Raw genomic sequence first — 24702 nt, 5'->3', positions numbered from 1 at the left:
GCATCCCCACTGGAAATGCTATTGGTCGAGACAGGCGGGCGGGGGCGTTTTTGTGTAAAATGCATCTTTTGTGGACTTTGAGTTGTATCAGAACTTGAAAGTATTACTTCGAGTTAAAGGAGCATCGCTCTGCAAATCCTTTGTTATACATAGCAGCATGCGTTGAGTGCATGATGATGATGATGTGTGTGTGTGTTTGTCTGCAGAGAAATGCAGGTATTCCTTATTATCAAATCTAATTTTAATTGTCACATGCTTCATAAATATCAGGTGTAGACTAAGTGAAAAGCTTACTTATAGGCCCTTCCCAACAATGCAGAATACAATAATAAATACATATATAATAGAAGAAGAAAAAAATCACACAAGGAATAAATACACAATGAGCAATGATAGCTTGGCTATATTTTATTGGCTATATAATGTTTCTTTTCAGGTTTTCATACAGTCTTATGTCTTTCCTGCTGTTGTGTATGTGTGTCTGTAGTCTGTTGGTATATCTGTCTGTACATCTCTCAGTAATATGTCTGGATATGTCGGTTTGTGAATGGGGTTATCATCTACAATAGATCGGTGTCAAATGACAGAATCCACATTATGAAATGAACATGTGAACGACTGCATCAGACAAATGTATTTGAACCCCGGGTATGAGGTAAGCAGGGTGGAAAACAAACGCACCAGCTATTACAAATCAAGCTTACACAAGATGGACCATGGAACCGCCAACAATAGTCTCACAAACACTCTGGGTCAGAGTCCGTTCCCATCATCCTCTCATTCACTGGAGAGAAAATGAATGAAAGTGTGTGTGAGAGAGAGAAACTACAAATGAGGCACAAACTTTATTTCTGTACTTTGATCTCCAAAACCAGACAATGCTGTTACAGTCTTTAGTGTTGTTTACTTGCAGCCACAAATAAAACAGTGAGATAATATGCCACCTGTAGCTGCTACCAATATTTATTTATACAGTACTACATACTTCACTTCTCCATCCGCAGATAACACAGACTGCAGTCAGAGTGCAGTATAACTACAGTTAGAGTGCATTATAACAGCATTATGCTGCAAATACTGTGTCCAATATATCATAGTTATTCTGCAATTACTGCCCCCAAAATACAACAGTCGACTGCAGTTACTGCACTTTCAAAACTGCAATCCTTTTTTGTAAGGATGGTAGCAATAGAATGAGAATCTCTAGTTCTCCAACTCTATATTTTTGATTCTGAATGTAATTTCTTCCACCACGTGGTGGCGCCCTTTAAAATGATGAGTGGTTCGACTTTCAATGTCAGTGGCTACTTCCCTTTCCGGAAGAGAGCCGAAAGAAGCCGCAATATCAACATTCATTGACAGAATTTCTAAATAACACCATTTTATATAAATTGGTAAGGAATTTGAATCAAACCACCGACTCTACAAGGAATAACAAATCAAATGTATTGATGTAAAGTGCCCCACTCAAGTTTTCTGTTTAGAAAGGCTATTTTACAGCGTGTGGTATATTTGAATTAGCAAACTGGCTACTATTAGCTACTGCTATCTACAACATATTTGGGAATTCGCTAACTAACTGGTAAATGCAACATTGCCAAATAGCTGAAATTGAATTAGAATTAAAACAAATGTCTGCTCTTTCGAAATTATATAGTAAGCTAATGACTGTAGCTAGCTACGTGTAGTTTCCTACAATAAGATCCACCACGTTATTTAAGGTTATCTAACGTTAGCTAGCTAGGATCTCAATGTGCACATATTTAATATCCCCCTATATCTACTACAGCGGTGTTGGGTTCAGGATGTCAGGACAGAAGCGTCCGTGTGACTCCAGCGCCCCCTCTTCCTCGTCCGGTGCGCCCCCCGATAAACGGAGGGAGCGAGATGGAGGAGAGGACGGGGTTCCCGGGGTCAGCGCTACTGCCGTGGAAACAGTCATCAAACTCGGAGGGGTGTCCAACTCGGTGAGAGAGCTGCAAAGTGCCTAGCCTGTATTTATCCTATCTGTGTCAGTCTGTCTGCCTTTTCATATGGTAGTTGTTATGGCTCGTCAGCAGTGCCGTTGATTGTGTTCTTGTCATCTGTTCGGTCTCTTTCTCTTGTGGTCAGGAGGAACAGGATGTCAAAGCTCTCCATGTGAAGAACAGGAAGTTGGGAGAATCCCTCGATCAAAGACAGGTATGTTAGTCTCACACACACATAAACAAATACACAGGCACACACAAACCTACAACTCCTGTTTTCACTATATACATTTATAATGGGACCGTTGCTCTGCAGGTGATTGAGGATGAGCTGAGAGAGAGAATCGAGAGACTGGAGACTCGTCAGGCTACTGATGATGCCAGCCTACTGATCCTGAACAGATACTGGAATCAGGTAACTATTCATTCACTCAAATAATGAATCATATGCAATTAAAACATTGCACATAGATAAAATTTGCATTAAAACAATTCTCTATATTCTAAATACCATCTACTTCCCCCTCTCTCCTCTTAGTTTGATGACAATGTGCGCCAGATTGGCAGGCGCTACGACCAATCAGGAAGCGAGCCTGTCGAAACCCCGGCAGGAGAGGGGCGGAGCCTGAAACCTGACACCCCAGAACCGGATGGTGACTCCAACCAGGAGAGAGCCAAAGATCGAGGTAAAGAGGGAGAAAAAGTATTTGCCCCCTTTCTAATTTAATCTACTTTTGCATATTTTTTATACTGAATATTATATATCTTCAACAAAAACCTAATATTAGATAAAGGGAACCTAAGTGAACAAATAACACAACAATGACTTATTTCATAAACAAAGTTATGCAACACCCAATGCCCCTCAATAACTGGTTGTGCCACCTTTAGCTGCAATGACTCCAATCAAGCGCTTCCCGTGGTTGTTGATCAGTCTCTCACGTTGCTGTGGAGAAGTTTTGGCCCACTCTTCCATGCAGAAGTGTTACTTTTTAACCATATTCATGTAGACTTGATTGTGTATTTTGGATCAGTCTTGCTGCTTGACCCAGCTACGCTTCAGCTCACAGAACGATGGCCTGACATTCTCCTGTAGAATTCTCTGATGCAGAGCAGATTTCATGGTTCCTTCTATTAAGGTAAGTTATCCAGGTCCTGAGGCAGCAAAGCATCCCCAAACCATCAAACTACTACCACCATGCATGACCCTTGGTATGAGGTTCTTACTGTGGAATGAAGTGTTTGGTTTACGCCAGGGATAATGGCACCCATCTTATCCAAAAAGTTGACTAAAGTTTGCCAAAAAGCACCTGGATGATCATCAAGACTCTTGGAAGAATGTTCTATCGACAGATACAAAAGTATAACTTTTGGAAGACATGGGTTTTGCATGGAAGAGTGGGCCAAAATTCCTCCCCAGCGATGTGAGAAACTGAGAACTACAGGAAGCATTTGGTTGCGTCTTTGCAGCTGAAGGTGGCACAACCAGTTATTGAGTGTATGGGGGAAATTACTTTTTCACACAGCGGAATTTAGTGTTGCATAACTTTGTTAATTAAATAAATAAAATAAGTGTCCAGTTTTTGTGTTAATTGTAAACTCATTTTCCCTTTATCTAATATTAGGTTTCGGTTGTAGGTCTGATAACATTCAGAATTAAAAAAAAATGCAAAAATAGAGAAAATCAGAAAGGGGGCAAATACTTTTTCACAGCACTGTATATACATATATATATATACAGTACCAGTCAAAAGTTGGGACACCTACTCATTCCAGGGTTTTTCTATTTTTACTATTTTCAACATTGTATAAATTTTTTTTTTAATGTGTTTTTTAAAATGTATGGATAGTCAGGGGCACACTCCAACACTCAGACATCATTTACAAACAAAGCATTTGTCTTTAGTGAGTCCTCCAGATCAGATGCATTCAGGATTACCAGGGATGTTCTCTTGATAAGTGTGTCAATTGGACTGTTTACTGTCCTGCTAAGCATTTTAAATTTAATGAGTACTTTTTGGTGTCAGGGAAATGTATGGAATAAAAATGACATTATTTTCTTTAGGAATGTAGTGAAGTAAAAGTTGTCCAAAATATAAATAGTAAAGTATTGTACAGATACCCCCCAAAAATGACTTAAGTTGTACTTTCAAGTGTTCTTACTTAATTACTTTACACCACTGTTTGGTAGTGAGTACTAACTCCTGTCTGCACCGTGTGGCTGTCCTCCAGGCCAACAGGGAGAGACAACCACGTCCTTCCTGGCCACGCTGGCCAGCAGCAGCAGCGAGGAGATGGAGGCAGAACTGCAGGAGAGGGTGGAGTCCAGCCAAAAGCAGGCCAACCGCGTAGTGGAGATCTACGACAGCTTGAAGACCACCGTGGAGCAGCTGAAGAAGGACCAGAACTCTGGAGCAGGTGATGGGGGAGAGAGAGTGGGAGGAAGTGGGGTGGGGGGGGTTTGAGGGGAATGAGGGGAGTGTAGGCGTAAGATGGGATGGTTTGAGGGGAGTGTAGGGGTAAGAGGGGATGGTATGAGGGGAGTGTAGGGGTAAGAGGAGATGGTTTGAGAGGAATGAGGGGAGTGTAGGGGTAAGGGGATAGTTTGAGAGGAATGAGGGGAGTGTAGGGGTAAGAGGAGATGGTTTGAGAGGAATGAGGGGAGTGTAGGGGATAGTTTGAGAGGAATGAGTGGAGTGTAGGGGTAAGGGAATGGTTTGAGAGGTGTGTAGAGGAAAGAGGGAATGAGATGTGACGAAGGGTGAGGGTTGGGGGTGAAGATGGTGAGAACAGCAAGGGTGTAAGTGTTTATTTATTTTTCATTTTCAAACAGAAGCTAGTATTAGCATTTAATAAGGTCATTGTTATGTGAGGAAAGTCAGGAGTATTAATGTCATGATATTATGTCTTGTATTTCCAGAGGGCTCTGTGTGGCAGGTCGCTGTACAGCTCAACACCCTCCTGTCCAATGAGAACGACCGGCTGCGTCAGCTGACCGATGACCTCCAGCAGAAGCACAGTCACATGACTAGCGAGGTGATTTGATGCACCACATCACGGCAGGGGTGGGCAACTTTGATGTGGGTGGGGATCACGTCCCCCTCTTGACAGCAGATAAATACTTTTTTACTTTATTTTGCCATAGGGTAGAGAGAAATGTTTGCAGTTTTTAAGATGACATCTGAGTTAGACTGACTAACAAAATCAATGGGGGCCCCCGACAGGTAAAATCGACCATGATTACTAAATTTAGATAGCTGGCTAGACTACCGTAGCAATCTAAAACTGTTAGCTGACATGGCTAATTGACTGACTATCAGTTTCTGACATAACAACAGGAAAACTGCTGATGCACAACCACATTTCCAAATTGCACCTTGTGTATTCTACTATTCTAACTCGTAACAGTGAGTTGAGACCCCAACTGAGTTCCTAAAAAATGTAAGGGGGGGAGGGGCACCATTTGCCCATTTCCCTGTCAACACTTGCACTAATTCTCTGTTTGTTGATCTCTACACTATGTACCGTACTAGTAGATCACCACCACTCCCAACAGCCACCATATTGACAGTAACTCTGTGTCCCTGTAGTCTCGTTCTCTGGGGCGGGCGGTGGCGAGGGCAGACACGCGGGTCAGTGAGCTGCAGGGCCTCATCGAAGAACTCCAGTGGGACATGGAGAAGATCAGACGCAGAGAAACCCGCCTCAACACACACCTGGGAGAAATCCTGGAGAGGGTAAGGCTGCTGCTGTGTCTTTTTGTGTATCTAATTCAAGTCTCTCTGCAGCAATGTGTTTGACAGCCACTAGCCTATGTTTACCATTTTGTAATGGAGTATTTCTGTGTCATGTCGTTTATATACCACAGCACTATATCTATGTAAATGTAGCATGTTTATTCCAAGTGCTATTCCTCCCAGGTGAACAGTAAAGGCTACAAGGTGTGTGGGGAGGCCAGCAGTGTGTGTGGAACCATCACCATCAACAAGAGAAAGGTATAAAAACATCCTCTTTGTTCTGCCATTTGTACTTGTCAGAAACAACATGGACCTGGAGTTATAACTCTTTAATTTCCCGTTCCTCTCCTTTCCCCCTGCCCCCTTTTTCTCCGTCTCTCTCTTCTCTTTCCCCCTCCCATCTGTCAGTTTGAGGAGATGAACAGTGAGTTGGAGGAGAACAGGGAGCTGGCGGAGAACCGTCTGAGCGAGCTGCAGCGGCTACAGCAGGACCTGCAGACGGTCAACCAGGAGAACAACAACATGAAGGTGAGCCTGCAGGGACAGAGCCAGGGACAGAGCCAGGGACAGAGCCAGGGACAGAGCCAGGGACAGAGCCAGGGACAGGGCCTCTTCCCCCAACCCAGCCATTGGATTACCTGAGGTCCCACATCCTTACTCAGTCAACCAAACCAGTCAAATGAAGGTAAATAGATAGGGGGAGGTTCTTGTTTTTCTCTGTTGCTTTGCTCACCTCTTTGCTCTGTCCATCTCTTTCCTCTCCCCTTCTCTCACACTTTCTCTTCACCTCGCGCTCTCTCACTTAATTTCTTTCATTCCATTTCTCATCTCCATTTCTCGCTCTCTTTTTCTGCTTTTCTCTCTCCCCCTCTGTTTCTCTCTCTGTTAGGTGGAGTTGTTGAGTCGTGCTGAGGGGGTGGTAAGGGAGAGCTCAGAGTACCGCTGTCTCCAGTCCCAGTTCTCTGTCCTCTACAATGAGTCTGTGGGCCTTAAGTCTCAGCTGGACGAGACGCGCACACGCCTCAACACCACCAGAACGGCACGCCTCCGACAGCTAGAGCACATGGAGGTGAGTGTGTGTTTGCGAGCTAGAGGTATGAACGTTTAAACTAAATAAGAATCCTTAACGCTATTTATGAGAGGAAAAATACCCCCTAGAGCCAATCTAATTAGCATATAAAAAAAAAATATATGTCACTTTAAGCTAGAGATATCCACCAAAGGCAGCCTTTCACATCTGCGGTGAAAGGTGGCCGAGTTACAGCGGTGTTTGTCAGACCGTGAGACATCCCGAAAATTGGTCTTCTCACAAACGTCTGTAGCATCCGAACGGTTTGACATACAAACTCTTATAACCCCTCTATGGAAAGAATCGACTCTCAGGAACATGATGGTGTCACGGGACTCATCTGAAGTCAGTTCCGCTGATCTGCCAACTTCTATCTGTAATGTCCGAGCTGTTTTTGGCTACACACTAATATGACTACTCTGGAAAGGTGAGACTCAGGAACATGTACATGTCGGTTGTTTTGCTTTAGGGCACCCACAAGCCTCACATAAATACATATGGAAGGAGTTTAATGCCCACAAATTGTTAAATATGGGTAAAGAAATATACACAAATTATTTCCTGATCTTCCTTCCAGCTCTCAGATATAGGACAGACACTTTAAAACAAACTTTGCAAGCCAAGAAATTGCAAGATATAGCTTTTGATTGCCGATAGGTAGTCCTGGTGCAGGGTTCTGCCTGGTGGCCGATATGCCTGTACAGGGACCCTCTCTTTGTCCCTCGCTAGCTTGCTATGAAAGATGCAAGTGTTTGTTCTCGGAAGTACGACGGCTAATCAGTCTCCTCCGTTCCAAAAATACATAATCTTCACACTCAGAAATGGGAGTCGATGATTGGAGTTGTAGTTAACAGTTGGAAAAATGACAGCAGAGAAGTCCTGTATGGCAATACTTTGAGAAGTTAAATGAAGGAAATGCCAACTCTCGCGGTGGAATTGAGGTACAGTAACGCAGGTGCAATGCTTAACCATCTGAAAGGGACGCACCATGAGACCCAAACCATTGCTGGCAGCTGCATTGTGAATTCACACAGAATTTTATACATTTTTCTTATTGTTTTTAACGGAAAACTGATAAAAATGTCTATGTGCAGTTTGAAGGAAGTTGCTAACTAGCGCAATTGCTAACTAGCATTAGCATAATAACTGGAAGTCTATGGGTATCTGCTAACATGCTAGTAAATACCCATAGACTTCCAGTCATTGCGGTAACGCTAGTTAGCATTTTCTCACAACACTACCTGTATACTGTATACTGGACACAGACATAAAAATGGTATCCACAAGTTCATCTGACTCTGAATAATTATATTAAGTACCTCGTTGCCAAAATTCCGAAGTATCCCTTCAAACACAATGGGGGTGTGTGTGGTAACGGTCCCCTCTCTCCTCCAGAATGATGAGGTGTCTCTCCAGAGGAAGGTCCGTACAGAGGTGTTCCAGCTGGAGGACACTCTGGCCCAGGTCAGGAAGGAGTACGAGATGCTCCGGATCGAGTTTGAACAGACCCTCGCTGCCAATGAACAAGCAGGTCAGTGTCTTCACCTCACATTAAAACAAATATGGCCTTACGCTCCTCCTCACCAGCTACTATTTACCTGCAGTTTCAGATCCTCATTGAAAACAGCATCTCATCTATTTCTTTCTCTCTCTCAATCTGTCTCTCTCTCAGGTCCTATCAACAGGGAGATGCGTCACCTGATCAGCACACTGCAGACACACAACCAGCAGATGAAGGGAGAGGTGGTGAAATACAAGCTGAGACTGAGAGAGGCACAGACTGACCTCAGCCAGGTGAGAGACAGACAGACTGACCTCAGCCAGGTGAGAGACAGACAGACTGACCTCAGCCAGGTGAGAGACAGACAGACTGACCTCAGCCAGGTGGGAGACAGACAGACTGACCTCAGCCAGGTGGGAGACAGACAGACTGACCTCAGCCAGGTGGGAGACAGACAGACTGACCTCAGCCAGGTGGGAGACAGACAGACTGACCTCAGCCAGGTGAGAGACACAGACAGACTGACCTCAGCCAGGTGAGAGACACAGACAGACTGACCTCAGCCAGGTGAGAGACACAGACAGACTGACCTCAGCCAGGTGAGAGACACAGACAGACTGACCTCAGCCAGGTGAGAGACACAGACAGACTGACCTCAGCCAGGTGAGAGACACAGACAGACTGACCTCAGCCAGGTGAGAGACACAGACAGACTGACCTCAGCCAGGTGAGAGACACAGACAGACTGACCTCAGCCAGGTGAGAGACACAGACAGACTGACCTCAGCCAGGTGAGAGACACAGACAGACTGACCTCAGCCAGGTGAGAGACACAGACAGACTGACCTCAGCCAGGTGAGAGACACAGACAGACTGACCTCAGCCAGGTGAGAGACACAGACAGACTGACCTCAGCCAGGTGAGAGACACAGACAGACTGACCTCAGCCAGGTGAGAGACACAGACAGACTGACCTCAGCCAGGTGAGAGACACAGACAGACTGACCTCAGCCAGGTGAGAGACACAGACAGACTGACCTCAGCCAGGTGAGAGACACAGACAGACTGACCTCAGCCAGGTGAGAGACACTGACAGACTGACCTCAGCCAGGTGAGAGACACAGACAGACTGACCTCAGCCAGGTGGGAGAGACAGACAGACTGACCTCAGCCAGGTGGGAGAGACAGACAGACTGACCTCAGCCAGGTGGGAGAGACAGACAGACTGACCTCAGCCAGGTGGGAGAGACAGACAGACTGGCCTCAGCCAGGTGGGAGACACAGACAGACTGGCCTCAGCCAGGTGGGAGAGTGTGAGGCATGCAAGGAGGAGACTATAAGAGAGACTAAGGGAGTTGAAGCCCATTAAGAGAGAGAGAGAAAATCCTGTCATCTGAATTCTGTGCAATTTCCTCCTTTCATAGGCTCGCACTACGAAGGGCAGCGCTATCCTCCAATCACAATCCAGTACGGAGCTGGATGTGAAGGAAGAGACCACCTCCCCCCTGACGCCTGCTGCCTCTGGTGATGTCACCATCAAGGTGGAGTCTGACAATGGTTCAGCCACGCCCAACAGCACTAGTAAGTGTTAAGTGTTTATTAACTATTTAGTAACTCTTTATTAACTCTTAACTGATATTCATCCTCTCTCTCTGTAGGTACCTCTTTGAAGACAGAGCCTGGGACGGAGACAGAGGGAGAAATCAAAGAGGAGGAGAAAGAGAAGGAAGTGAAAAAAGAGGAGAAGAAGGAGAGAGAGAGGCCAACCCGTGGAGGGGGTGGGGCCGTGAAGGAGGAGAAGGAGAAGGCTGGGACCAGCAACCAATCGGAGGAGGTGGCTCTGGAGCGCCCGTCTGTGATTGGAGGACCAAAGAGGAAGGAGGTGGAGCAACTAAAAATTGTCAGGGCGGACCTAAAGTAAGTTTGATGATGATTGACAGTCATGATTGATGATGGGGGTTAGGATGATATTAACCTTTCTGGACTACCCATCCCGGATCCGGGATCATTCTCAAAAGAAACGCTGACTAGCATAGCCTAGCGCCACAGGGATATCATATAATATAATTTCATGAAATCACAAGTCCAATACAGCAAATGAAAGATAAACATCTTGTGAATCCAGCCAACATGTCCGATTTTTAAAATGTTTTACAGCGAAAACACAATATATATTTATGTTAGCTCACCACAATAGCCAAACACAGAACGCCATTTTTTCACCGCAAACTTAGCTTTCACAAAACCCACAAATAGAGATAAAATTAATCACTAACCTTTGAACAACTTCATCAGATGACAGTCTTATAACATCATGTTATACAATACATTTATGTTTTGTTCAAAAATGTGCATATTTATAGCTACAAATCATGGTTTTGCATTGGTGCCATGATCATAAATGGCACCAAAACAGCCAGAATAATTACAGAGAGCAACGTGAAATACATAAATACTCATCATAAAACATTTATGAAAAATACATGTTGTACAGCAAATGAAAGATAAACATCTTGTGAATCCAGCCATTATTTCTGATCTTTTAAGTGTTTTACAGCAAAAACACAACATATATTTATGTTAGCTCACCACAATAGCGCAACACACAACGCCATTTTGTCACCGCAAAGATAGCTTTCACAAAACCCACAAATAGAGATAAAATGAATCACTAACCTTTGAACAACTTCATCAGATGACAGTCTTATGACATTATGTTATACAATACATTTATGTTTTGTTCCAAAATGTGCATATTTATAGCTACAAATCTGGGTTTTACAACGCAGCCATCTTCACAAATAACACCAAATTGTCCGGAGAAATTTTACACAGCAAAGTAATCTAACCAAAAAACTCATCAGAAACTTTGCTGAAAAATACATGTTGTACAGCAAATGAAAGATACACTTGTTCTTAATGCAACCGCTGTGTTAGATTTAAAAAAATAACTTTAGTACAAAGCACAGCATGCAATAATCTGAGACAGCGCTCAGCCATTCTCCGCCATGTTGGAGCCAACATATTCCACAAAAATACAAAATTACATCATAAATATTCTCTTACCTTTGATGATCTTCCATCAGAATGAAGTGCAAGGAGTCCTGGTTCCACAATAAATCGTTGTTTTGTTTTAGAATGTCCATTTCTTCTGTCGAATTATAATGGTGCTCATGTGTCCATGAACGCTTGGCGCATGAACGAAAAATTCTAAAGTCAAAATAAAAGTTGAATAAACTGGTCAAACTCAGTTGAAAATCCATCTTTATGATGTTTTTCTCATATGTATCCAATAACGTCCAAGACGGAGCATTTCGTTGTGTCTACCTAACGTATTGCAGAAAATTATATGGTGCTCCCAGGTGCGCAGCAAAATACTGCCAATATGGTGGACCTGTCACTCCAAAAGCTCTCATTCGGTCTCACATCAAGCTAGACACCCCATTCAACATTCTACTGCCTGTTGACATCTAGTGGAAGGCGTATGAAGTGCATACAGATTCATAAATACAAGGCAATTGAATAGGCAAGGCCTTACAGACACCCATTTTCAGAATTTTCACTTCCTGTTTGGAAGTTTGCTGCCAAATGAGTTCTGTTTTACTCACATATATAATTCAAAACAGTTTTAGAAACTTCAGAGTGTTTTCTATCCAATAGTAATAATAATATGCATATCGTATGATCTAGAACGAGAATGATCTAGAGTACGAGGCCATTTAATTTGGGCACGATTTTTTTCCCAACGTGAAAACAGCGCCCCCTATTAAGAAGTGATATTAATGATGATAATGATGAGGGGGTTAAGGATGATATTAATGATGATGGGGTTAGGATGATATTAATGATGATAATGATGGGGGTTAGGGTGATATTAATGATGGGGTTAGGATGATATTAATGATGGGGGTTAGGATGATATTAATGATGATGGGGGTAAGGATGATATTAATGATGATGGGGGTAAGGATGATATTAATGATGATGGGGGTAAGGATGATATTAATGATGATGGGGGTTAGGATGATATTAATGATGATGGGGGTTAGGATGATATTAATGATGATGGGGGTTAGGATGATATTAATGATGATGGGGGTTAGGATGATATTAATGATGATGGGGGTTAGGATGATATTAATGATGATGGGGGTTAGGATGATATTAATGATGATGGGGGTTAGGATGATATTAACGATGATGGGGGTTAGGATGATATTAATGATGATGGGGGTTAGGATGATATTAATGACAGGCTCTGCTGTGTCCCCTTGTAGGAAAGCCCAGGAGTCTCAGAGGGAGATGAAACTACTGTTGGATATGTACCGGTCAGCACCCAAAGAGCAGAGGGACAAGGTCCAGCTCATGGCCGCTGAGAAGAAGGCCAAGTCAGAGGTACATACTTAGCTGAGACACACTTAGCTGACGTTACTAACTAAACAGTGACACTTCGCTAGCAAGCACTGTATGGGACGTTCCTCTATTGAAGCATATAGTTGTTGATAGTATTGCATTCTTTACGTGTATTATTTATTAGTTTTTTTGGAGTGATGGTATGATAGTAAAGTAATGGTCTGTGTATTGGGTTGTTCGTATTGAGGGGTAGTGATTGATGGATGGAATAACTGTGTTAACCGCTGTGTGCTCTCTGTGTATTGAGTTACTATTGGTTATTATAAACTGGGTGGTTCGAATCCTGAATGCTGATTGGCTGAAAGGCGTGTTATATCAGACATTATTAACTGGGTGGTTTAAGCTCAGAATTCTCATTTTACTGTTCTAATTATGTTGGTTACCAGTTTTTATAATAGTAATAAGGCACCTCGGTGGTTTCAGTAACTGACTTCTTGGAAATGTTTGTCGATAAAGATTGAATTTGTCTGAAGATTTTATACACCTGTCAGCAACTGGTGTGGCTGAAATGGCTGAATCCACTAATTTCAAGTGATGTCCACATACTTTTGTATATATAGTGTACTACAGCTAAGGGCTGTGTCCAGGCATCCACATTGTGTGCTAAATAAGAACAGCCCTTAGCTGTGGTATATTGGCCATATACCACACCCCTTTTAGCCTTATTGCTTAAATATACACTACAGTATCCAAACATTAAGAACACCTGCTCTTTCCATGATATCGACTGACCCTGGTGAATCCAAGTGAAAGCTATGATCCCTTATTGACGTCACTTGTTAAATCCACTTCAGTCAGTGTAGATGAAGGGGAGGGGACAGGTTCAAAAAAAAAGTTTAAACATTGGCGTCAATAAGGGCCAGTATCCCTGTGGAACGCTTTCAATACCTTGTTGGGTGATTAGAAGTGATTTATTGATGGTGATAACAGCTGTGTTTTCTGTGTGTCAGGCGGAGGAGCTGAAGCAGCGTCTCAGGGATCTGGAGGAGAGGGAGAGGAGAGAGGGGAAGAAGATGGCCGACGAGGAGGCACTGAGGAAGATCCGTTCTGTGGAGGAACAGATAAACATCCTCAATAAGAAGCTCTCCCTGGCCAAGCAGGTGTGTGTGTGGGTTGTGTGTGCGTGGGGGGGTTTACATATGTGCATTTAAGCATAATACGGTCAATTTTAAAGATACTCATTTCTCGCACCATCATTCATATACCCCCCTCTCTGCTCCTCCCCCCTCCATCTATCCTTCAACTCCACTTTCTCTCTCTACCACCCCTCCTTCTCCTCTTCCATCCCCCCTCCCTCCACTCCCCTGTCTCTCCCCTCCACCGTCTCTCCACTCCCCCGTCCATCCCCTCTACTCCCCGTCCCTCCCTTCCACCCCCCCTCGCCTCCACTCCACCCCCCCTCGCCTCCACTCCCCCGTCTCACCCCCGTCTCTCTCCCCTCCACTGTCCCCCGTCTCTCTCCCCTCCACTGTCCCCCGTCTCTCTCCCCTCCACTGTCCCCCGTCTCTCTCCCCTCCACTGTCCCCCGTCTCTCTCCCCTCCACTGTCCCCCGTCTCTCTCCCCTCCACTGTCCCCCGTCTCTCTCCCCTCCACTGTCCCCCGTCTCTCTACCCTCCACTGTCCCCCGTCTCTCTACCCTCCACTGTCCCCGGTCTCTCTACCCTCCACTGTCCCCCGTCTCTCAACCCTCCACTGTCCCCCGTCTCTCTACCCTCCACTGTCCCCCGTCTCTCTCACCTCCACTGTCCCCCGTCTCTCTCCCCTCCACTGTCCCCCGTCTCTCTCCCCTCCACTGTCCCCCGTCTCTCTCCCCTCCACTGTCCCCCGTCTCTCTCCCCTCCACTGTCCCCCGTCTCTCTCCCCTCCACTGTCCCCCGTCTCTCTCCCCTCCACTGTCCCCCGTCTCTCTCCCCTCCACTGTCCCCCGTCTCTCTCCCCTCCACTGTCCCCCGTCTCTCTCCCCTCCACTGTCCCCCGTCTCTCTACCCTCCACTGTCCCCCGTCTCTCTACCCTCCACTGTCCCCCGTCTCTCTACCCTCCACTGTCCCCCGTCTCCTCTCCCCTCCACTGTCCCCCGTCTCCTCTCCCCTCCACTGTCCCCCGTCTCCTCTCCCCTCCACTGTCCCCCGTCTCCTCTCCCCTCCACTGTCCCCCGTCTCCTCTCCCCTCCACTGTCCCCCGTCTCCTCTCCCCTCCACTGTCCCCCGTCTCCTCTCCCCTCCACTGTCCCCCGTCTCCTCTCCCCTCCACTGTCCCCCGTCTCCTCTCCCCTCCACTGTCCCCCGTCTCCTCTCCCCTCCACTGTCCCCCGTCTCCTCTCCCCTCCACTGTCCCCCGTCTCCTCTCCCCTCCACTGTCCCCCGTCTCCTCTCCCCTCCACTGTCCCCCGTCTCCTCTCCCCTCCACTGTCCCCCGTCTCCTCTCCCCTCCACTGTCCCCCGTCTCCTCTCCCCTCCACTGTCCCCCGTCTCCTCTCCCCTCCACTGTCCCCCGTCTCCTCTCCCCTCCACTGTCCCCCGTCTCCTCTCCCCTCCACTGTCCCCCGTCTCCTCTCCCCTCCACTGTCCCCCGTCTCCTCTCCCCTCCACTGTCCCCCGTCTCCTCTCCCCTCCACTGTCCCCCGTCTCCTCACCCCTCCACTGTCCCCCGTCTCCTCTCCCCTCCACTGTCCCCCGTCTCCTCACCCCTCCACTGTCCCCCGTCTCCTCTCCCCTCCACTGTCCCCCGTCTCTCTACCCTCCACTGTCCCCCGTCTCCTCTACCCTCCACTGTCCCCCGTCTCTCAACCCTCCACTGTCCCCCGTCTCTCTCCCCTCCACTGTCCCCCGTCTCTCTACCCTCCACTGTCCCCCGTCTCTCTACCCTCCACTGTCCCCCGTCTCTCTACCCTCCACTGTCCCCCGTCTCCTCTACCCTCCACTGTCCCCCGTCTCTCAACCCTCCACTGTCCCCCGTCTCCTCTACCCTCCACTGTCCCCCGTCTCTCAACCCTCCACTGTCCCCCGTCTCTCTCCCCTCCACTGTCCCCCGTCTCTCTCCCCTCCACTGTCCCCCGTCTCTCTCCCCTCCACTGTCCCCCGTCTCTCTCCCCTCCACTGTCCCCCGTCTCTCTCCCCTCCACTGTCCCCCGTCTCCTCTCCCCTCCACTGTCCCCCGTCTCCTCTCCCCTCCACTGTCCCCCGTCTCTCTACCCTCCACTGTCCCCCGTCTCTCTACCCTCCACTGTCCACCGTCTCCTCTCCCCTCCACTGTCCCCCGTCTCCTCTCCCCTCCACTGTCCCCCGTCTCCTCTACCCTCCACTGTCCCCCGTCTCCTCTCCCCTCCACTGTCCCCCGTCTCTCTACCCTCCACTGTCCCCCGTCTCTCTCCCCTCCACTGTCCCCCGTCTCTCTCCCCTCCACTGTCCCCCGTCTCTCTCCCCTCCACTGTCCCCCGTCTCTCTCTCTCCCCTCCACTGTCCCCCGTCTCTCTCTCTCCCCTCCACTGTCCCCCGTCTCTCTCTCTCCCCTCCACTGTCCCCCGTCTCTCTCTCTCCCCTCCACTGTCCCCCGTCTCTCTCTCTCCCCTCCACTGTCCCCCGTCTCTCTCTCTCCCCTCCACTGTCCCCCGTCTCTCTCTCTCCCCTCCACTGTCCCCCGTCTCTCTCTCTCCCCTCCACTGTCCCCCGTCTCTCTCTCTCCCCTCCACTGTCCCCCGTCTCTCTCTCTCCCCTCCACTGTCCCCCGTCTCTCTCTCTCCCCTCCACTGTCCCCCGTCTCTCTCTCTCCCCTCCACTGTCCCCCGTCTCTCTCTCTCCCCTCCACTGTCCCCCGTCTCTCTCTCTCCCCTCCACTGTCCCCCGTCTCTCTCTCTCCCCTCCACTGTCCCCCGTCTCTCTCTCTCCGCTCCACTGTCCCCCGTCTCTCTCTCTCCCCTCCACTGTCCCCCGTCTCTCTCTCTCCCCTCCACTGTCCCCCGTCTCTCTCTCTCCCCTCCACTGTCCCCCGTCTCTCTCTCTCCCCTCCACTGTCCCCCGTCTCTCTCTCTCCCCTCCACTGTCCCCCGTCTCTCTCTCTCCCCTCCACTGTCCCCCGTCTCCCTTTCCCCTGTCTCCCCCCTGTCTCTCCCACTTCCCACCAGGAGGAGGATGCGTTGCTGAGTGAGATGGATGTGACGGGCCAGGCTTTTGAGGACATGCAGGAGCAGAACATCCGGCTGATGCAGCAGTTGAGGGAGAAGGATGACGCCAACTTCAAGCTGATGTCGGAACGCATCAAGTCCAACCAGATCCACAAGCTGCTCAAGGAGGAGAAGGAGGAACTCGCCGACCAGCTGCTTACGCTCAAAACACAGGTGAGAGGAAGTGATTGAAACGGTGCAGTAAAATGATTTGAGCGTCAAAATGTCACAATGCTCAATTTGAGAGATAAAGTTTGGGAAAGACAGTAACTTGACAGTAGCAAATCTCTCTCTCAGGTGGATGCCCAGCTGCAGGTGGTGAGGAAGCTGGAGGAGAAAGAGCGCCTCCTCCAGGGCACCATCAGTACAGCAGAGAGAGAGCTGGCTCTGAGGACACAGGCTCTGGACATGAACAAACGCAAGGTAGCTAAAACACACTCTTACTAGGCGTAGGTAACTGCACAGGTGAACACACACAGAGAATACCTACTCCTTGAAAAATGCCAATGGACAACATATCTGTTTTCTACCCCCGTCTCCTCACTCCTCCCCTCCTCTAGACCCAGGAGTCATCGGTGCTGTCGGAGGAGGTGCGTAGTCAGCTGGACCAGGTGCAGCAGAGACTGGGAACCGTCAGGGAGGAGGTCATAGAAAACAGCATCTCCAGAGAGAAGGAGTCCTTCAACGCGCGCCGCGCACAGGTCAGGCCACACACACATTCGCCATGTTTAGGTAACTGCCCACGTGCTCATGTAACCACACACACGATTCAAATCCACTTGAACAGAATTGAACTTTGGTTTATTTAAAGTATGCAGCACCCTGCTCTTCCTGTCCTTGTTGTGTTTCAGGAGGACATCTCCAAACTGCGGAGGAAGATCGAGAAGGCCAAGAAACCAGCCGAGACCGTCCGCAACGGAGACGACATCCTCAACGAGGAAATCAACGATTACAAGGTAGTCTGGATGAACACGCTTTTATACCAGGTGTACTGTATGTTTAATTAAGCAATAAGGAACGTGGTATATGGCCAATATACCATGACGCAACGCGGAGTACCTGGATACAGCTCTTAGCCGTGGTATATTGGCCATATACAACAAACCCTCGATGCGCCTTACTGCTATTATAAACTGGTTAGCAATGTAATTTGAGCAGTAAAAATAAATGTTTTGTCATACCCATGGTATACGGTCTGATATACCCCGGCTTTCAGCCAATCAACATTCAGGGCTCGAACCACCCAGTTTATAATATGTAATAATGCAACTATAATTCACCTGTTTTATCAATCTTACTCCCCATCTCTTTCTCTCTCCCTCAATTTCTACCCCCCCAGGCGCGTCTGACGTGCCCGTGCTGTAACTCCCGGGTAAAGGACGCCGTCCTGACCAAGTGTTTCCACGTCTTCTGCTTCGAGTGTGTAAAGACGCGCTACGACACGCGCCAGAGGAAGTGCCCCAAGTGCAACGCCGCCTTCGGCGCCAACGACTTCCACCGCATCTACATCGGCTAGAGAGGGTGGAGGAAGAGGGGGAGGAAGGAAGCGTAGGGGGTAGGATAGTGGTGCCGAGAGGTCAGCGGTATCCACACACCGTGCTTTCTCTCCAGCCAAACAAAACTGTTATCACCACTCTAAAGAGTGAGGTGGAATTAGACTAGAAATCTGAGAGGTTTGATGGACATGTAATCGTTATGGGAATCTATCCACCTTGCTCTCTGATAGGCTATGTGGAGTTGCTGACACCTATTCAGTACTCTCGGATCTCCACAATAGTGGTGGGGGCTAAGGGTTGTTTCTGGATTGGTGTACATTACATTGTCTTATAGCACCCCAGACATGGTTATATTTGCTGGCTGTGCACTGCCTGCCTGGCTGGAAGAAAAGCCTATAGGAGAGACTGCCTGCCTGGCTGGAAGAAAAGCCTATAGGAGAGACTGCCTGGCTGGCTGGAAGAAACGCCTATAGGAGAGACTGCCTGGCTGGCTGGAAGAAAAGCCTATAGGAGAGACTGCCTGTCTGGCTGGAAGAAACGCCTATAGGAGAGACTGCCTGTCTGGCTGGAAGAAACGCCTATAGGAGAGACTGCCTGTCTGGCTGGAAGAAACGCCTATAGGAGAGACTGCCTGTGGCTCAACAATAGGATTACATTACCTAGGGCCTTGTGTGTGGGAACAGTGAGATTTGACTTGAAGGGATCCTCGTAGACACACTTTTCCATAGTTGATGTAGCTACCGGGGGTGTTTTTCTCTTCTCACTGAGTTGGTGGAGAGAGCGATACAGACCTCTTCCACTTAATAATTCCAGTCCCGAAGGGCTGCAGTGATGCGCTGAAGACCCTGATAATCATTTGACTGATAGTCAACTTCTCTCCCCAGTACTGCTACCCCAGGGAACTAGACACCAGATGACCTTCCTCGGGCTCTGGATTTAGACTGGTGTGTGTGTGGACATGTCAGTTTACACACATGTGAGGGAGAAGGAAAAACAGCGGAACCATTTGCTTAGATGGTTAGAAAATCAATGGTGAGAGTCCCTGGACTAACAGGGACCCTTGCTCCACCTGTACTCTGTCTGTGTGACCAGTCAATGTTGTCCTTGTATTTGAAAGCTGCCTCATCAGGCCATAGACAGACATGATACTAATACCTTGAACTGATGCCGATGTGTAATATTGCTGCTCTGAAAGTTATTCAACTGCCATCAAATCTAGAAGCTTGTCTTGCAATTGGTTACTTATCAGTAAAGTTTGTGCATTTTTATTAGCTACAGTATATCATTCAATGTCATCAAATTCATCATATCATCAGAATCATCTTAATGTTTTAACCCTTAACCTGCGTTATCCACAATTCCCAGTATGCAAATCCCAAATCTGTTAATGCCGCCATCCAAACCCACCCCCTTTAGCACCCCAGACCCACCCCTTTTAGCATAGCACCCCAGACCGGTTTGAAGGGAGGTCTGTCAGATTGTACTAAACCAGAAGCCAGCATCGCTTAACGGAAAGGGGCGCCCATCGAGTTGTAGCGGCTTTTTTGCAATACAATCCATCGTAGCGTTGAAGTTGATGCAAGGAAAAATGAACATATAATAAAATCCGTGTGGAATATTGAAACCAAAAACCTTTAGGGGGACGCGCGCTTTTTAAGCACGTCAATGATCGTACCTTCCAAAACTTTCCTTTTAACGCACAAACCTGAAAACTCGACACGTAAAATAATCACTAGCGTTCAAAATATAGACTGTCCACCGCTGGAAAATTATACGGTTTTTGAAATTGCCGTTGTTCTATTCTTAACCAGTTCAATACCAAATATAGTCATTGTGTTAATATGAAATGTCCTTGAACGGTGCTCTGGTTTGGGGTAACGTTGCCAAAGTTTATAATTAAAAACGCTGAGATAAGTAATTTAATCACTTGCACGTGACACATTTTATGTTTGATTATACAACCCACGAGCACTAATTTAGAGTATAGGGTCCCAGCTAATTCTGTTTTCTCAAGTTTGCAAGGCTAGTGTCTCCAGATTGTATTACCCCTGCAGAGCACGCCGATGTAATAGGCTACATCTCGGCCGTTTTGTTTGAATGACTGACAACCGAAACCGTTTTTAATCCTCTGGTTTTTACTACGACTTTTTTAAGCAAATTTGCACATACCTCGATCTGTGTTGACCATAGATTTCGCCGCTTATCTTATAGAAAACGTTTTTATATAATTGTCCATTATATTTATAACGCGAAGGAGCCAAAAAAAATCGGATTTTTCAAAATGATCAACAACAGTGCAGATTCATCCTCCGTACGGATTTTATTATCCACACTTATTTTGATGCTCGGTTTGGCTGCGCGATGCGTCGGGCAGGCCATGCCGTCCAAAGAGAGCCCTCAAGCGGACCCAGCGTCATTCAGTCTCCGGTCCCTGGTTACGGGGACCTGCGAAGATGTCCACAGATACGTGGAATCCGTGGTGGGAACCAATGTGATCGAGTCGACTGTTGAGGTTTGGAAAATAAACCATATTGAATGTAGGCCTACTTTATAGTCGTTATTTTAGTAAATCTAATCAGCACCCAATCCTGTTTCCTGTTATTCTAGCATGTTCATTAATCAATTAACTATACATAATTTATCAATTATCTTATTTCTAAGGGTGACTTTTGCTACCTTCAAAAGCTTTGCATAATTGTGGTTTTCTGTCAACTAAAATTGTACTCGTTAAAATCTGACTGCATTCCTCTGCATCACTTCCTTCACTCCATCCCCACCCCCTTTTTCCTTCCCCGACCCCCTTCCCTGCATCTCCCCCTCTACCCTTGCCTCACTACCTGATAATCTCTACTCTGCCCTAATTTCATGTCTGCCTATATCCATGCACCCCTCCCCTGCTGCCACTACTCTGTGTGCCCGGCACCCCTACCCCAGAGTGTGCTGTTGTATTTAGAGTCAGTGCTTGGTCAAGATAACATCTATTCCATGGTAAGAAACCACCAGGTTCCCCGCCTGAATAACCTCTGCTCTGACATGGACCCAAAACAAAACTCCTTATAGCCCTGAATGCAGAACACGTGTCAGTCACTTCATACAGTGTGTCCTACAGTTAATTACTACATCACTCAAATTGGAGGCACTATCATGGCAGTTGTATATTTGGTTTTATGTGTTTGTAACAGTATATAGCCATATTCATTCCCATGTTTTAGATTGTCAGGGTGGCTTTTTAAAAGTTGCATGCAGACACATTACAAGCTGTCAGAGATGGAAAGTTGTCTGTGTCCTGCTCTAACCCAGAGGAGGCTGGTGGGAGGAGCTATAGCAGGACGGGCTCATTGTAATGGCTGGAATGAATGGAACGGTCTTAAACATAAGGAAACCACATCTTTGACTCGGTTCCATTTATTCCAATCCAGCCATTACATTGAGCCTGTCCTCGTATCACTCCTCCCATCAGCCTCCTCTGTTTGACACACAGAACAGTGCTGCTTGTGTAGTAGCAACAGGTGCAGAGTAGTCTGTGTCCTACTACTGTGACTACCCTTGACCTCAGCTAAGCAGTCTGGAGGGTTGTCGGTCCAGCTGTCAAGTCTTTTTTGACGTGATAGGACAGCTTCGATCTTACACACACGTGAAACAGCATCAACAACACCCCCATTATGCCAGCTGGGAAAGACACTTGTGCATAGGACTGCACTTGGATAGTAACTGACTGACATTGTTTAACTGACTAACTGAAGGCCTGTGTGTGATCAAAGGCAACTTGTAGATATGTTTGTGGTATAGAACATACCTGCAACCCACAAAAAGATCTTGGTCAGAGACGATTGAATCAGTGACCAACCTATTTATACTGATTGACCACAGCTGTTGCTATCATTCTAATTTAAGGGTATCAGTTTTCAGTCGTGCTGCATTAACATTCACTAGAGGATCATGGGAAGAAATTTATGTTACTGTACATAAGCTGTAGGTCGGGGGAAAGGTGGTGACTTCGTTGGTCATTTTAAAGGGAATGTCTGCTCTAGTCTAGAAAGGGAATATAATGTTTTTCAACCAGAGCAACTGTTATAATTCTCAAAACATGTCAAACATTCTTCACTCTCCCTCTCTCTCCCTCAGTTCTTTGAGATGTTGAGCCGGTTTCTGGCTGAGGGAGCTGCCAGCGGACTGAATATCTTCGCTCTTTACGTCACAGATATCCTCAGGGTCACAGGAGTTGATGGTGGGTGTCAGTTTGTGTTTAGTTGGAGGGAGGGAGAGAATACTTTCTGTATAGAATCCCATCTTTTCTGGATTTACAGAGCTAAAATCAGAATGTATTTTCACCACACCACTGGCAACCAGAACATTTTCACTTTCAGGCCATCGGATCAGTATCTTTAGTTAGTTAATAGTTGTGCCAGGGAAGTTGGCCTTGTCTAAGAAGAGCTGCTTCTCCCTCTCTGTATGGGAACTGGAAGGTGTGAGTTTTTCCTCTTGTGTCTGTGACTTATTTTCTGTAGTAGGATCTAACAGCACATGCCATTCGGTTCAATGATTGCTTCTCAAATTCACTCACGCCTTAAAATATATGCACTGACAAGTTCAAGAGTAAAGATGGTGACAACAAAATAATTGAATTACACCCCAGCAATATTCAAATACGCTTAACCCCCCCCCCTCCTCTCTTCCCTCTTTCTCTCCAGTCCACCTGCCGTTCCCTCACTTCACCGCAGAGGGCGTGGCCTCGGCTGGTCAGTGGGCTCTGCTGGCTCTGATTGGCTACTGGGTGCTGTCCATCATCTTGCGCCTGCTGGTGGGTGTGGTGAGGAGGGTGTTCTGGATGCTGAAGGCGGGCATGGCGCTGTGGCTCTTTGGCCTGATCGTCAGTGATGCCAAGGCTGGTTCAGACACCACAGCCGTCCGGCTAGCAAGCCTGGTGCTGGGGTGTGCCCTGCTGGGGCTGGCCAGCTCTGGATCAGAAAAGACAGTTCAAGTGGAAGACCGCATGAGCATCCTGGAGGGAAGGGTGAAGGTGGTGGAGAGGAGGAAGGGAGAGGAGTGATGGAAGGAAAGGGGGGGAGGATAGTTGTAAAGGATGGTGGTGCTGAAGGGGGTCTGTGTCAGTTTCTCAAATGAAATAAAGCAACCACCACGATTTCTTTGATTGAAAGTGGCTTTTCAATTCTTATCCCATCAGGTGTTTGTCTATTACATGTAATTTCTGACATCTGTGATACATGGCAAATGCAGGGGATTTTTTTTTTTTTTGCGAGGAAATGGATAGGTATTCAATTGATTTAATTATACTGAACAAAAATATAAACAACATGCAACAATTACATGAGTTACAGTTCATATAAGGAAATCAGTAAATTGAAAGAAATTCAAAAGGCCCTAATCTATGGATTTCACATGACTGGGCAGGGCTGCAGCCACAGGTGGGCCTGGGAGGGCATAGGCCCACCCGCTTGGGAGCCAGACCCAGCTGATCAGAATGAGTTTTCCCCCACAAAAGGGCTTTATTACAGACAGAAATACTCCTCGCCCCCCTCCCCACCTCTCCTCAGGCGATCATGCAGGTGAAGAAGCTGGATGTGGAGTTCCTTGGTGTGCATAGTTACACGTGGTCTGCGATTGAGGCCAGTTGAACATACTGCCAAATTTTCTAAAATGTCATTGGAGGCAGCTTATGGTAGAGAACTCAACATTAAATTCTCTGGCAACCGCTCTGGTGGATATTCCTGCAGTTAGCATGCCAATTGCACGTTCCCTCAACTTGAGACATCTGTGGCATTGTGTTGTGACAAAACTGCACATTTTAGTGGTGTTTTATTGTCCCTAGCACAAGGTGCACCTGTGTAATGATCTCGCTGTTTAATCAGCTTCTTGATATGTCACACAGGTCAGGTGGATGGATTATCTTGGCAACGGAGAAATGCTCACTAACAGATGTAAACAGATTTGTGCAAAACATTTGAGAGAAATCTTTTTGTGCATATGGAACATTTCTGGGATATTTTATTTCAGCTCATGAAACATGGCAACAACACTTTACATGTTGCGTTTATATTTTTATTCAGTGTAGTTTGTTTCACTCCATTATACATGTGACACAGACCAATTTTAAGCACATTAGTGGTTTTGGGTGCATCTATTTGCGCTCTCTCATTTAGCAGATGCTTTTATCCTAAGCAACTTAGTCATGCTTGCATACATTTTACATCTGTGTGTTCCCAGGAATCAAAACCGCTACCCTAGCATTACAAGCGCCCTGCTCTACCAACTGAGAAAAAGTAGATTGACAGTGCACAGATAAAACTACTACTAGGGACACTTCCACACTGATCTGATCAGCGTTAGAGCAACATGA

The 24702-nt window shown here is 46.9% G+C and overlaps 2 protein-coding genes across 5 annotated transcripts; both read left to right on the top strand.

The window, feature by feature from the left end:
* The first annotated feature begins 11 nt into the window (after positions 1 to 11).
* Positions 12 to 19615, top strand: LOC129827789 (E3 ubiquitin-protein ligase BRE1A-like). Of its 2 annotated transcripts, none has more exons than XM_055888973.1 (22): positions 12 to 1394; positions 1790 to 1967; positions 2113 to 2181; positions 2284 to 2382; positions 2506 to 2653; positions 4200 to 4385; positions 4888 to 5003; positions 5558 to 5704; positions 5888 to 5962; positions 6113 to 6232; positions 6594 to 6773; positions 8169 to 8304; positions 8446 to 8567; positions 9699 to 9855; positions 9933 to 10191; positions 12552 to 12669; positions 13638 to 13787; positions 16813 to 17022; positions 17146 to 17271; positions 17409 to 17549; positions 17700 to 17804; positions 18188 to 19615. In XM_055888973.1, exons 2-22 carry the CDS (start codon positions 1806 to 1808, stop codon positions 18362 to 18364), a joined length of 3003 nt encoding a protein of 1000 aa, XP_055744948.1. In that variant the 5' UTR covers positions 12 to 1394; positions 1790 to 1805; the 3' UTR covers positions 18365 to 19615. The 2 variants fall into 2 exon arrangements, with proteins under 2 accessions (XP_055744948.1, XP_055744946.1); XM_055888971.1 differs by having other exon boundaries at positions 16810 to 17022.
* On the top strand, positions 19286 to 23520 carry LOC129827791 (uncharacterized). 3 transcript variants are annotated; one of them, XM_055888975.1, is made up of 4 exons: positions 19707 to 20856; positions 21279 to 21332; positions 22470 to 22572; positions 23036 to 23520. In XM_055888975.1, the coding sequence occupies exons 1-4, from the start codon at positions 20626 to 20628 to the stop codon at positions 23392 to 23394; spliced, it is 747 nt and encodes a 248-aa protein (XP_055744950.1). In that variant the 5' UTR covers positions 19707 to 20625; the 3' UTR covers positions 23395 to 23520. The 3 variants fall into 3 exon arrangements, with proteins under 3 accessions (XP_055744952.1, XP_055744950.1, XP_055744951.1); XM_055888977.1 differs by lacking the exons at positions 19707 to 20856; positions 21279 to 21332 and adding an exon at positions 19286 to 19376; XM_055888976.1 differs by lacking the exon at positions 21279 to 21332.
* Positions 23521 to 24702: the final 1182 nt, after the last annotated feature.

This window comes from Salvelinus fontinalis, chromosome 29 (assembly GCF_029448725.1).
Source record: "Salvelinus fontinalis isolate EN_2023a chromosome 29, ASM2944872v1, whole genome shotgun sequence".
Taxonomy (NCBI): domain Eukaryota; kingdom Metazoa; phylum Chordata; class Actinopteri; order Salmoniformes; family Salmonidae; genus Salvelinus; species Salvelinus fontinalis.
This window is presented reverse-complemented; position numbering and strand designations above follow the sequence as displayed.

Coding starts and splice junctions, on each gene's coding strand:
- LOC129827789 (XM_055888971.1), top strand. CDS start 1,806: ATGTCAGGACAGAAGCGTCCGTGTGACTCCAGCGCCCCCTCTTCCTCG. Junction 2,182..2,283: donor AATCCCTCGATCAAAGACAG/GTATGTTAGTCT, acceptor GTTGCTCTGCAG/GTGATTGAGGATGAGCTGAG. Junction 8,305..8,445: donor CGCTGCCAATGAACAAGCAG/GTCAGTGTCTTC, acceptor TCTCTCTCTCAG/GTCCTATCAACAGGGAGATG.
- LOC129827791 (XM_055888975.1), top strand. CDS start 20,626: ATGATCAACAACAGTGCAGATTCATCCTCCGTACGGATTTTATTATCC. Junction 21,333..22,469: donor AAGATAACATCTATTCCATG/GTAAGAAACCAC, acceptor TCTCTCCCTCAG/TTCTTTGAGATGTTGAGCCG. Junction 22,573..23,035: donor CAGGGTCACAGGAGTTGATG/GTGGGTGTCAGT, acceptor CTTTCTCTCCAG/TCCACCTGCCGTTCCCTCAC.